We start from the raw sequence: 13,573 nt of genomic DNA, 5'->3' as shown, positions 1-13,573 counted from the left end.
GACCAAATAAAGATATAAATAGTCACTAACCAAGAAACAACTTCATCAGATGACAGTCTGATAACAGATTTATTGTATAGCATATGTTTTGTTCGAAAAATTTGCATATTTCAGGTATAAATCATAGTTTTACATTGCAGCCACCATCACAAAAATCTCACCAAAGCAGCTAGAATAACTACAGAGACCAACGTGAATTACCTAAATAATCATCATAAAACATTTTAGAAAAATACACAGCGTACAGCAAATGAAAGACAAACATCTTGTGAATCCAGCCAATATTTGTCACGCCCTGGCCTTAGTATTCTTTGTTTCTTAATTATTTAGTTAGGTCAGGGTGTGACATGGGAATGTATGTTGTTTGTAGTGTGTCTAGGGTGGTTGTAAGGTTTAGGGGGTTTATTAGAGTAGTTGGGTTTATGTTTAGTATAGTAGTCTAGCTGTGTCTATGGTTGAGTGTAGGTATCTAGGAAAGTCTATGGTTGCCTGAATTGGGTCTCAATTAGAGACAGCTGGTTATTGTTGTCTCTGATTGGGAGCCATATTTAAGGCAACCATAGGCTTTAGCTGTTTGGTGGGAATTGCTATGTCGAAGTGTTTTGTCAGCACTGATTTTTGTATAGCTTCACGGTCGTCTGTTCTGTTTGTTGTTTTGTTTTTTCCTTCTTTAAAATAAAAGAAAGATGTACTTTCCACGCGCTGCGCCTTGGTCCTCTCTCAGTCCCGTTGACGATCGTGACAGAATTCCCCACCACTTATGCGGGATCAAGCAGCGTGAAAAGCGGCAACAGGAGCAGCGCAAGGAGGAATGGAAATGGGAGCGTAATATGGACTACACTACGTGGGAGGAGATCGACAGGTGGGCGATCGACCCAGGGCGAGTGCCGGAGCCAGCCTGGGATTCTCTGGCGCAGTGTGAGGAGGGATACCGGCGAATGGAGGCAGCACGACGACGCGGTAGGAAGCCTGTGAGTCAGCCCCAAAAAATTATTGGGGGGGGGCTTAGAGGTAGTGGGCCAAGGGCAGGTAGGAGACCTGAGCCCACTTCACAGGCTAACCTGGAGAGCGGGAGTACGGGCGAACACCGTGTTACGCAGTAGAGCGCACGGTGTCTCCTGTACGTGTTCATAGCCCGGTGCGGGTTATTCCACCTCCCCGCACTGGTAGGGCTAGATTGGGCATTGAGCCAGGTGCCATGATGCCGGCTCAACGCGTCTGGTCTCCAGTGCATCTCCTCGGGACGGCATACATGGCACCAGCCTTACGCATGGTGTCCCCGGTTCGCCTACATAGCCCGGTGCGGGTTATTCCACCTCCCCGCACTGGTCGGGCGACGGGGAGCATTCAACCAGTAAGGTTGGGCAGGCTCGTGGTTCAAGGGAACCAGTACGCCTGCACGGTCCGGTATTCCGGCACCACCTCCCGCCCCAGTCCAGTTCCACCAGTGCCTACACCACGTAACAGGCTTCCAGTGTGTCTCCAGAGCCCTGTTCCTCCTCCACGCACTCGTCCTATGGTGCGTGTCTCCAGCCCGGTACCACCAATTCCGGCACCACGCACTAAGCCTCCTGTGCGTCTCCAGAGTCCTGTGCATCCTGTTGCTGCTCCCCGCACTAGCCCTGAGATGCGTGTCCCAGCCCGGTACAACCAGTTCCGGCACCACGCACTAGGCCTAATGTGCGTCCCAGGGTCCAGTATGCCCTGTTCCTTCTCCCCGCACTAGCCTGAAGGTGCGTGTCCTTAGCCCGGTGCCTCCAGTTCCGGCACCACGCACCAGGCCTACAGTGCGCCTCATCCGGCCAGAGCCATCCGTCTCCCCAGCGCCATCTGAGCCATCCGTCTCCCCAGCGCCGTCTGAGCCATCCGTCTCCCCAGCGCCGTCTGAGCCATCCGTCTCCCCAGCCCGTCTGAGCCATCCGTCTGCCCCGAGCCATTAGAGCCGCCCGTCTGTCCCGAGCCGTCAGAGCCGTTAGTCAGTCAGGAGCCGCTAGAGCCATTCGTCAGTCAGGATCTGCCAGAGCGCCAACCAGACAGGATCTGCCAGAGCCGCCAACCAACAGGATCTGCCAGAGCCGCAACCAGACAGGATCTGCCAGAGCCGCCAACCAGACAGGATCTGCCAGAGCCGCCAACCAGACAGGATCTGCCAGAGCGCCAGCCAGCCATGAGCAGCCAGATCCGTCAGCCAGCCATGAGCAGCCAGATCCGTCAGCCAGCCATGAGCAGCCAGATCCGTCAGCCAGCCATGAGCAGCCAGATCCGTCAGCCAGCCATGAGCAGCCAGATCCGTCAGCCAGCCATGAGCAGCCAGATCCGTCAGCCAGCCATGAGCAGCCAGATCCGTCAGCCAGCCATGAGCAGCCAGATCCGTCAGCCGCCATGAGCCGTACAGCCAGGATCCGCCAGAGCCGTCCAGCCAGGATCCGTTCCTCAGTCCGGAGCTGCCCCTATCCTGGTGCTGTCCCTTAGTCCGGTGTTGCCCCTTAGTCCGGTGTTGCCCCTTAGTCCGGTGCTTGCCCCTTAGTCCGGTGCTGCCCCTTAGTCCGGTGCTGCCCCTTAGTCCAGTGGGGTTAATGTGGAGGGTGGCCATTTGGAGGAGGCTACGTAAGCGGGTAAGGACTATGGTGGGGTTGGGACCACGACCAGTGCCGGAGCCGCCGCCGTGGACGGACGCCCACCCAGACCCTCCCCTAGACTATGTGCTGGTGCGCCCGGAGTTCGCACCTTAAGGGGGGTTTGTCACGCCCTGGCCTTAGTATTCTTTGTTTTCTTAATTATTTTAGTTAGGTCAGGGTGTGACATGGGGAATGTATGTGTTTTTGTAGTGTCTAGGGTTGTTGTAAGGTTTAGGGGGTTTATTAGAGTAGTTGGTTTATGTTTAGTATAGTAGTCTAGCTGTGTCTATGGTTGAGTGTAGGTATCTAGGAAAGTCTATGGTTGCCTGAATTGGGTCTCAATTAGAGACAGCTGGTTATTGTTGTCTCTGATTGGGAGCCAATTTAAGGCAACCATAGGCTTTAGCTGTTTGTGGGGAATTGTCTATGTCGAAGTGTTTTGTGTCAGCACTGGATTTTTGTATAGCTTCACGGTCGTCTGTTCTGTGTTGTTGTTTTGTTTTTTCCTTCTTTAAAATAAAAGAAGATGTACTTTCCACGCGCTGCGGCTTGGTCCTCTCTCAGTCCCGTTGACGATCGTGACAATATTTCAGATTTTTTAAGTGTTTTACAGCAAAAACACAATATAGCATTATATTAGCTTACTACAATAGCCAACCACACAGCAGCATTGATTCATGCACGTTAGCGATAGCGAATAAACCAGCAAAATATATTACATTTTTCACTAACCTTCTCAAAACTTCATCAGATGACAGTCCTATAACATCATATTACACAATACATATATGGTTTGTTCGAAAATGTGCATATTTAGCGGCACAAATCGTGGTTATACAATGAGAATAGTAGCCCAAACTGCAAACAAAATGTCGGGAGAAATCTTGGGAGAGGCACCTAATCTAATCAATAACTAATCATAAACTTGACAAAAAAATACAGGTTGGACAGCAAATGAAAGATACATTAGTTCTTAATGCAACCGCTGTGTTAGATTTTTTAAATTAACGTTACTACGACATACAGCGTGCGTTAAAGCGAGACCGCACAGAAATTAATGGCGGAATAATAGTTTAACATTTTTCAACAGAAATACGAATTAACATCATAAATAGTTCTTACTATTTGATGAGCTTMCATCAGAATCTTGTGCAAGTTGTCCTTTGTCCAGAATAATCGTTGCTCGGTTGTAGATTGTCGTCTTCAACTTTGGAATTAGCAGCAAACATTAGCCATGTGGCGAAGACGTGTCCAACTCACCGTAACGCAGCACAAATAAAATACCGAAAATCGCAATATACTGATATAAACTGATATAACTCGGTTTAAAATAACTACATTATGATGTTTTTAACACCTATATCGAATAAAATCAGAGCCGGATATATCTAACGCCTATAACGAGAGCTTTTCAGAATGCAATCCTGAGGTCTGTCTTGCGYCATGACGAACGTKGAAAAGACTGCACACCCGGTTCCAAGAGCTTTTGTACGGCCTCAGATCTACCTAGACACCCCATTCCAATTCTCACTGCTTACTGACAYCTAGGGGAAGGCTTATGCAGTGCATGTCGACCCATAGATTACATGCAAATTAATAAACTGACCCTGGAACAGAGTGCCCGATTTCAGATTTCTCACTTCCTGACAGGAAGTTTGCTGCAAAATGAGTTATTTTTTACTCACAGATATAATTCATACGGTTTTAGAAACTAGAGAGTGTTATCTATCCAATAGTAATAATAATATGCATATTGTACGAGCAAGAATTGAGTACGAGGCAGTTTAATTTGGGAATGAATTTTTACAAAGTCGAAATGGCGCCCCCCTATTGAGAAAAAGGTTATTAACTTCTTATGGCTGGGATCTCGTTAACGGGATCGATATGACAACAGCCAGTGAAAGTGCAGGGCGCCAAATTCAAAACAACAGAAATCTCATAATTAAAATTCCTCAAACATACAAGTATTTTACACCATTTTAAAGATACACTTGTTGTTAATCCCACCACAGTGTCCGATTTCAAAAAGGCTTTACGACAAAAGCACAACATATCATTATGTTAGGTCAGCACCTATTCACAGAAAAACACTGCCATTTTTCCAGCCAAAGAGAGGAGTCACAAAAAGAAGAAATAGAGATAAAATTAATCACTAACCTTTGATGATCTTCATCAGATGACACTCATAGGACTTCATGTTACACAATACATGTATGTTTTGTTCGATAAAGTTCATATATATATCCAAAAATCTCAGTTTACATTGGCGCGTTATGGTCAGTAATGTTTTGCCTCCAAAACATCCGGTGATTTTGCAGAGAGCCACATCAATTTACAGAAATACTCATAATAAACATTGATAAAAGATACAAGTATTATACATGCAACTTTTGATAAACCTCTCCTTAATGCAACCGCTGTCAGATTTCAAAAAAACTTTACGGAAAAAGCACACCATGCTATAATCTTAGTACGGCGCTCAGAACCCAAACAAGCCATAAAGATATCCGCCATGTTGTTGAGTCAACAGATGTCAGAATAGCATTATAAATATTCACTTACCTTTGATGATCTTCATCAGAATGCACTCCCAGGAATCCCAGTTCCACAATAAATGTTTGATTTGTTCTATAAAGTCCATAATTTATGTCCAAATACTTCCTTTTTGTTCACACGTTCAGTACACAATCCAAACTCATGACGCTCTTGCAAGTCCATGCGAAAGTTCAGACGAAAAGTCATATTACAGTTCGTAGAAACATGTCAAACGAAGTATAGAATCAATCTTTAGGATGTTTTTAACATAAATCTTCAATAATGTTCCAACCGGAGAATTCCTTTGTCTGTAGAAATGCGATGGAATGCATGTCTAACTATCACATGAACGCGCATGGTCAGCTCATGGCACTCTGCCAGAGCCCTGACTCAAAGAGCCCTCATTCCCCCCTCCTTCACAGTAGAAGCATCAAACAAGGTTCTAAAGACTTTTGACATCTAGTGGAAGCCTTAGGAAGTGCAATATGACCAATATCCCACTGTGTATTCGATAGGCGATGAGTTGAAAGACTACCAACCTCAGATTTCCCACTTCCTGGTTGGATTTTTTCTCAGGTTTTTGCCTGCCATATGAGTTCTGTTATACTCACAGACATCATTCAAACAGTTTTAGAAACGTCAGAGTGTTTTCTATCCAAATCTACCAATAATATGCATATATTAGCAACTGGGCCTGAGTAGCAGGCAGTTTACTCTGGGCACCTTATTCATCCAAGCTACTCAATACTGCCCCCAGCCATAAGAAGATAAACATATGTTTTTTTTCACCCATCTATCTACCCACAATACCACATAGTGAAAACATGTTTTTGGAAATGTTTGCAAATGTATTAAAAATGAATCAATACATGTTAGAATCACATTTGGCAGCGATTACTGCTGTGAGTCTTTTTCTGCATAAGTCTCTAAGAGCTTTCTACACCTGGATTGTACAATATTTGCACATCATAATTTTTTTAATTCTTCAAGCTCTGTCAAGTTGGTTGTTGATCATTGATTTTTAAGGCGATTTAAGTCAAAATTGTAACTAGGCCACTCAGGAACATTCAGTGCCGTCTTGGTAAGCAACTCCAGGGTATATTTGGCCTGGTGTTTTGGGTTATTGTCCTGCTGAAAGGTGAAATTGTCTCCCAGTGTCTGTTAGAAAGTAGACTGAAACAGGTTTTCCCGTAGAATTTTTCCTGTGCTTAGCTCTATTCTCTTTCTTTTCCTCCTAAAAACAAACTCACTTGCATATGACAAGCATATTCATAACATAATGCAGCCACCACCATTCTTGAAAATAGGAAGAGTAGTACTGAGTGATGTATTGGAGTTGTATTCAGGACATGAAGTTCATTCCTTTGCCACATGTTTTGCAGTTTTACTTTAGTGCCTTTTTGCAAACATGATGCATGTTTTGGAATATTTTTATTCTGTGCAGGCTTCCTTCTTTTCAGTCTGTCAATTGGGTTAGTATTGTGGAGTAACTGCCATGTTGTTGATCCATGCTCAGTTTTCTGAGGATCACAACCATTAAACTCTGTATGTTACGTTCTGACCATAGTTCCTTTTTTATGTCTTTATTTTGGTTTGGTCAGGGCGTGAGTTGGGGTGGGCATTCTATGTTGTTTTTCTATGTTTTCCATTTCTGTGTTTGGCCTGGTATGGTTCTCAATCAGAGGCAGCTGTCGATCGTTGTCTCTGATTGAGAATCATACTTAGGTAGCCTGTTTTCCCCATTTTGGTTGTGGGTGATTGTTTCCTGTTTTTGTGTTTGTTTCACCATTCAGGACTGTTTCGGTTTTTGTTGTCATTCACTTTGTTATTTTTGTATTTTGTCGTGTTCAGTTATTTTAAAATATTATGGACACTTACCACGCTGCGTATTGGTTCGAGCCTTCATACTCCTCGTCTGAAGAGGAGGAAAGCCGTTATACTGTAACTGTTTTAAAGTCACCATTGGCCTCATGGTGAAATCCCTGAGTGATTTCCTTCCTCACCGGCAACTGAGTTAGGAAGGACACCTGTATGGGTGTTCTTCACCATGCTCAAGGGGACATTCAACTTTTTTTTTGCCATCTACCAATAGGTGCCTTTCTTTGCGAGGCATTGGAAAACCTCCCTGGTCTTTGTGGTTGAATCTGTGTTTGAAATTCACTACTCAACTAAGGGAACATACAATTATCTGTATGTGGGGATTACAGAGATGAGGTAGTCATTAAGAAATCATGTTAAACACTATTATTTCACACAGAATTAGTCCATGTATATTATTATGTTACTTGTTAAGCACATTTTTACTCCTGAACTTATTTAGTCTTGCCATGACAAAGGGGTTATAGACATTTCAGCTTTTCATTTGAAATGTATTTGTAAACATTTCTAAAAACATAATTCGCATTATGGGGTATTGTGTGTAGGCCAGTTTTACAAAATCTATATTTAATCAATTTTAAATTCAGGCTGTAACACRACACAATTTGGAAAAATTCAARGGGTGTTTCAGAAGGCACTGTACATAGGTGAAGCCCCATTGCTTAGCTGCTGCTTATGGACTTGTTTGTCTTAGATATTTTGCACTTAATATATAGAAATCATTCTATATCCACTGAAGTCCTTGGTTAGAATAATTATCAGATAGCCTCCACAGACTTATCATAGAGGCAGTTTCCTTTCTTCTCCACTCTTCTCCCTTCGTCAGTTTGCTTTGGCTAAAACACAACAAAAGACGGCAGACTTTTCGGCAGACAGAGAATCTAATATGACCTTCATTTTTATTGAGATAAGATGCCAGTCAATTTCACCACAATAGTAAAATGACGTCATCCATTTAGATTCCATTTATAATCCCAAAATAATTTCCTTCAAAAGATTGCTTACGCATGTGTATTGACACCCATTAAGGTTTTTACACATTCCTTATTTTTACCAATTTATGCTCTCTAATTGTGTGCTCTTTCTGTCTGTTTTCCCTCTCTTTCTTGTAGAGCCGTGACAGAATGGTCGACTGTATGAGCAAAGTCATGCTGCACACAGCCCTCTCATGCTGGCAACCGTTCCTGGGACTGGCTCTAGTGGCCATCTTTGTGGGTTCTGCCCTGGGATGTCCCGCCCGCTGTGACTGCTCAGCCCAGAGCAAGTCGGTCATGTGCCACCGCAAACGCCTACCGAGCATCCCAGACGGCATCCCCATCGAGACCAGGATCCTGGACCTGAGCAAGAACAAGCTGCAGGCCGTCAACCCAGATGACTTTGCCCCCTACCCTGGACTAGAGGATCTGGACCTCAGTGGGAACATTATTAGCTATGTGGAGCCGGGGGCCTTCAACCCTCTGTACAGTATGCACTCGCTCAGTCTCAAAAGCAACCGCATCAAGCTTATTCCCCTGGGGGTCTTCACAGGCTTGTCCAACCTCACACGGCTGGATGTCAGCGACAACAAGATTGTCATCCTGCTGGACTACATGTTCCAGGACTTGCACAACCTGAAGTTCCTGGAGGTGGGTGACAATGACCTGGTGTACATCTCCCACCGGGCCTTCAGTGGACTGCTGAGCCTACAGACACTAACCCTGGAGAGATGCAACCTMACAGTGGTGCCCACTGAGGCCCTGTCCCATCTGCACAACTTGGTCAGACTTCACCTCCGATACCTCAGCATCAGCACATTGCAAGCCTACTCCTTCAAGAAGCTTTTCCGGCTGCGCCACCTGGAGATTGACAGCTGGACCTCGCTGGACAGTGTGCCTGCCAACACGCTACACAGCCTCAACCTGACCACGCTTTTCATCACCAACACTAACCTGTCCACCTTCCCATACCAGGCCCTAAAGCACCTGCACTACCTAACACACCTCAACCTGTCCTTCAACCGCATCAGACACATCGAGGGGGGAATGCTGTTTGAGTTGGTGCGCCTGAGGGAACTTCATCTAGTTGGGGCCCAGTTGTCGACCATTGAACCGTACGCATTTCAGGGCCTCCGGTGGCTCAAAGTCCTCAATGTTTCCCACAACCATTTGGACACCCTGGAGAAGGGTGTCTTCCAAGCCCCTGAGGCTCTGGAGGTCCTCTTGATCGACGACAACCCCCTGGTGTGCGACTGTCGCCTCATGTGGATCCTGCAGAAAAGGCACTCCATCTTCTTTGGTGACTCGCAGCCAGAGTGCAGCACCCCTGAGGGTATCCGCGGAAGACCTTTCAGGGAATTCAAGGAGACCCTGCTATCCTATTACGTGACATGCACCAAGCCAAAAATCCGGGAGAACAAGACACAGACGATAGCAGTGGACGAGGGCCAGTCAGCGAAACTACACTGCAGTGCTGAAGGGATCCCCAGGCCGGTGGTGTCGTGGCTGTCCCCACGCCGGCGCCTCCTCACCAACAAGAGCTACGGTAGAGTCAAGGTCCACAACAATGGGACGCTGGAGATCAAGGTGGCCGAGGTGCAGGACGGGGGCGTGTACCTTTGCATGGCAACCAACACGGCGGGTAACGACTCATTGATGGCCTCCCTAGCAGTGAAAAGCCTGGGGTCGCTCTACGCAAACAGGACCCAGTACTACACAGATCCCAGCAACGCCACTACCAATGGGACTAGCAACGTGACCTACGGCTTGGACCTAAAGACTATCTTAGTGTCGACAGCAATGGGATGTTTCACATTCCTGGGGGTGGTCTTGTTCTGCTTTCTGCTACTGTTCGTTTGGAGCCGGGGCAAGGGAAAGCATAAAAACAACATAGATATTGAATATGTCCCTCGGTCCAAGTCTAATGGCACTTCTGTAGATGGAGGGGCAGAGGGACAAGCTGGACCTCATCGCTTTAACATGAAAATGATCTAACACGGTTTGTGAATCTGGGAATCCATATGTTGGGAATGCTCTAAGGATTATGTCTTTTTATTGCAAATGGAACAACATTTCCCACTACTTCAGGAGAATGCTACTGGGCAATTCTATGGTAACAGAGTGATACTGAGGCTCAGATTTTTCACTTTGAAATGTATGCCAAACAAAAACCAATGATTGCAAAGTTAAACAAACCCTACAACTCTATGCACAAGGACTAGTTTTATTAATTTCCACAGACATTTTTACAAACACACTTGAAGAACATTGCAGATGCACCAACAGCACAAACCATCATTCTGTGGCCAAACTTTGCATCTGCACTGTTCTTCAATTAAATGTATTTTTGTAAAAACAAAAATGTGAAAATTGTTTAAAGCAGTTCTTGTGCATAGAGTTCTATGGTTTGTTTAACTTTGCAGTCAATGGTTTTTGTTTGACATACATTTTATAGGTAACATTGAAGTACCTTACTGTGATTGTTTTCAATTAAAGAAACAAAAATTGCAATTTCTCAAGCAAGAATTTTGCCAGGACTGTCTGGGAGTGGTCTAAGTGGAGAGGGGAAAACTGATAATTAGCTTTTATTGGCAGAGAGGTTTGTAACTCTTTCTTATTGGTCTATTAACTAATTTAACGCCAGGTGGTGTCACCAGAATGGCCAAAACTCCATCCCACCAAAACAGGCTGAAATTTCTCTTACACTAAAAAGGCATTACCATACTATTCACAATTTCACAGTATTATTTCAACCTCATAGTGTGGAAATATATATAAAATAAAATAACTGGAGAATCACTTTTTTGACTGCACTGGGTCCTTTAAAATGAWGAAATCAGAGTATCAGGATCACCCTTTGGTTTACTAGGAATGGAAAAAGTACTGCAGAGTGCCGTAACAGGACACAGGAGTGCAATCCCCAACTATGGCATCTTATTGGATACAATGCCAGGACATTGTGACAAATGTTCTTGCTGTTGCTAGTGAGCTTGTCCACAACGGATCCTCCGAAATGATCTGAATCTCTACCCAGGGGACCCGAAAGGAACAGGTGTCATAATCAAGCTTTTCAAATTCTATTTACATGCCCAAGTCCAGTATTGGGTTGAAAGACACTACAGAACCGTGTACAGTACACATTTGTATCGAAAGGTATTACTCTTATTGGTTTGGTCTTGCACCATGCTTACTCACCGAACAGATTGATGAAACAGAGCATTCCCTCCAACCATAATCTTTGCATATATGTACTTAATGCTTCATTATGTACAGGTATGTACATACTCATTTAAACAAACTGTTCATAGCAATACTCGTGGGATGCAATGTCAGCCAAAATCTCAATTCCCCCACCTAACAAGCAAAATGGTAACTCTTCACTTGTGAAATTGTCCATGAATATAGGAAAGGGCTTCTACAGGATTGCAATGTCACACTGGAGAAAATATATCCCTGTTCCCCAAATATACCCCTGGATATTGAAGATATTTTTGTTTATTGTCAACCATAAAGGAAAAAGATTTTATTTATCAAAGTGGTTTGAGGGTTTTACAAAAGTGAGTATCATAACACTATTCTGGGAGAAATAATCACATTTGATGATTTAGAAGTTGACATATTGGTCAGAGAACCTACATGGACCACTTTTCTGTCCTTTTCTTGTCTCTTTTTATTCCTTTGACTGTAACCTTTGCCTGATGGCAAAATACGTGTCCAKCTTACTACAGTGAAGTTGTCATCTTTTCTCCCCAGTAAAACATTTGGACTTTGTTGTGGTAGTTCCTCATTTTTGTTGTTGAATCATTTAGATTGTGAAAAGTTCAAAGTAAAATAAAAAAAATCATGTATGTGAAATAAAATAATATTTATTTGTACCATTTAGTGTGTCTATATATTTACTGCAATGAAGCAATAGAGGGTCATGATCAGTATATAATATGCCTGTTGAACATCTGGAAACAGCATAGTAACATTAGCATATGGTTGAATACAATTGTTAAAATAGAACATATCAAATATCAATCACTGGCACCAAGGAAACTGTCTTACAATGTATGCTAATTCTAAGGGTTATTTGTATTTCTACAACATCAGATGAAGTTGACAAGTCCATTCGAGGAACGAGATCTGCAGAAACACAAATACGACAGATCACAGGTTGAGAAAATGAAATGGTTTGGGGCATTGCCTTTCCAGAATGTACAATTAAGCACACATTCTCCCTTTTACTCAAACCATAACCTTTGAATATTACATTTTTATCATGCAAAAAAGTCTGATATCCCCCTCTAACCTTTCAAATCAGAAGAGGGAACAGGGCAAAATGTCTAGTCCCTAAGTCTGGACAGCATGATGTTGCAGGTAGTGTGCACCAGGAGGAAGGCACTATCAGAGGTGTAATCTGGAGGAATGCAGTTAACCTTCTGACACAGTCCAGATGAGCACCTGGAGGCGTTACATTTATCACTGAGATGAAGACTGCAAACCGGAGGAGTATCCTGGGTTAAGAAGATAGCAGATTGCAATGCTACAGAAGATACAATGCTGCCCAATTCACTATATTCACAAGACTGATTTATTACGTTGTTCTCTATTTAATGTGTGCCAGTGTTTTTCCTCTGTCTTTATATGTTTACATCCTATTCTCTTGCTTTACAGTTAATGTTGCCTGTGTTGTTAGCTTGAAAATGTAATTTTATGTCATGATTTTTACTATTTTACCCCATTTTTCTCCCAAATTTGAAGCTTGTCTCATCGCTGCAACTCTACAACGGGCTCGGGAGGTGAAGGTCGAGTCATGCGTCCTCCGAAACATGATCAAACTGAGCTTCTTAACACCAGCCCGCTTAACCCGGAAGCCAGCACGACAAGGAGCCGCTAGAGCACGATGTAAAGCCCCCCCGGCCAAACCCTCCCCAAACCTGGACGATGCTGGGCCAATTGTGCGCAGCCCTATGGGACTCCTGATCACAGCTGGTTGTGAGTCAGCCAGGATCGATTCTGGGTCTGTAGTGATGCCTCTAGCACTGTGATGCAGTGCCTTAGACTGCTGCGCCACTCGGGAGGCCCCATAGGTAAACATTTTAATACAGTACAATAAACATTTAGAGAATATCATGTATCAGTTAAGTTTAGCACTTATCACTTTGCTTATGACTTTGCTGTAAATTTGTTTTCCCAACTACCCATATAGTAGTTTTTACATGTATTTTTTCCTCATGTCCTTTCTATTCACCTTATACCGTTTATGCAATCACAATAACCACTTTCATGGGCTTTTCGGGCTGTGTTCACACAGGCAGCCCTATTCTGATATTTTTTCCACTAATTGGTCTTTTGACCAATCGCATCAGATCTTTTCACATCAGATCTTTTTCAGGGCTGATTTGAATGGTCAAAAGACCAATTAGTGAAAAATATATCAGAATTGGTCTGCCTGTGTAAATGCAGCCTTTGTTTCGATGTCCTCAATCCCATGGGTCTCTTGTGAAATGGGTCTTGCACTTCCTAAAATACAAAATAAATGAGGTTGAGTTTGTAGGTCAGTGATGGCCACATCCTGTGTTT

General features: G+C 43.9%; 1 protein-coding gene across 1 annotated transcript in view; it reads left to right on the top strand.

Moving 5' to 3' along the window:
• The window catches only part of LOC111965822 (leucine-rich repeat and immunoglobulin-like domain-containing nogo receptor-interacting protein 2), a 330,141-nt gene extending 318,261 nt beyond the window's left edge, over positions 1-11,880 (top strand). Inside the window, exon 5 of the mRNA XM_023990155.2 lies at positions 8,144-11,880. Within this exon, the coding sequence (XP_023845923.1) occupies positions 8,156-10,000 (1,845 nt within the window). The 5' untranslated portion in view covers positions 8,144-8,155 and the 3' untranslated portion in view covers positions 10,001-11,880. The remainder of the gene's footprint in view (positions 1-8,143) is intronic.
• Positions 11,881-13,573: the final 1,693 nt, after the last annotated feature.

Source organism: Salvelinus sp. IW2-2015, linkage group LG6.2 (assembly GCF_002910315.2).
Source record: "Salvelinus sp. IW2-2015 linkage group LG6.2, ASM291031v2, whole genome shotgun sequence".
NCBI classification, from domain to species: domain Eukaryota; kingdom Metazoa; phylum Chordata; class Actinopteri; order Salmoniformes; family Salmonidae; genus Salvelinus; species Salvelinus sp. IW2-2015.
The sequence above is the reverse complement of the archived record's forward strand: the minus strand, read 5'-3'. Positions and strand labels throughout refer to the sequence as shown.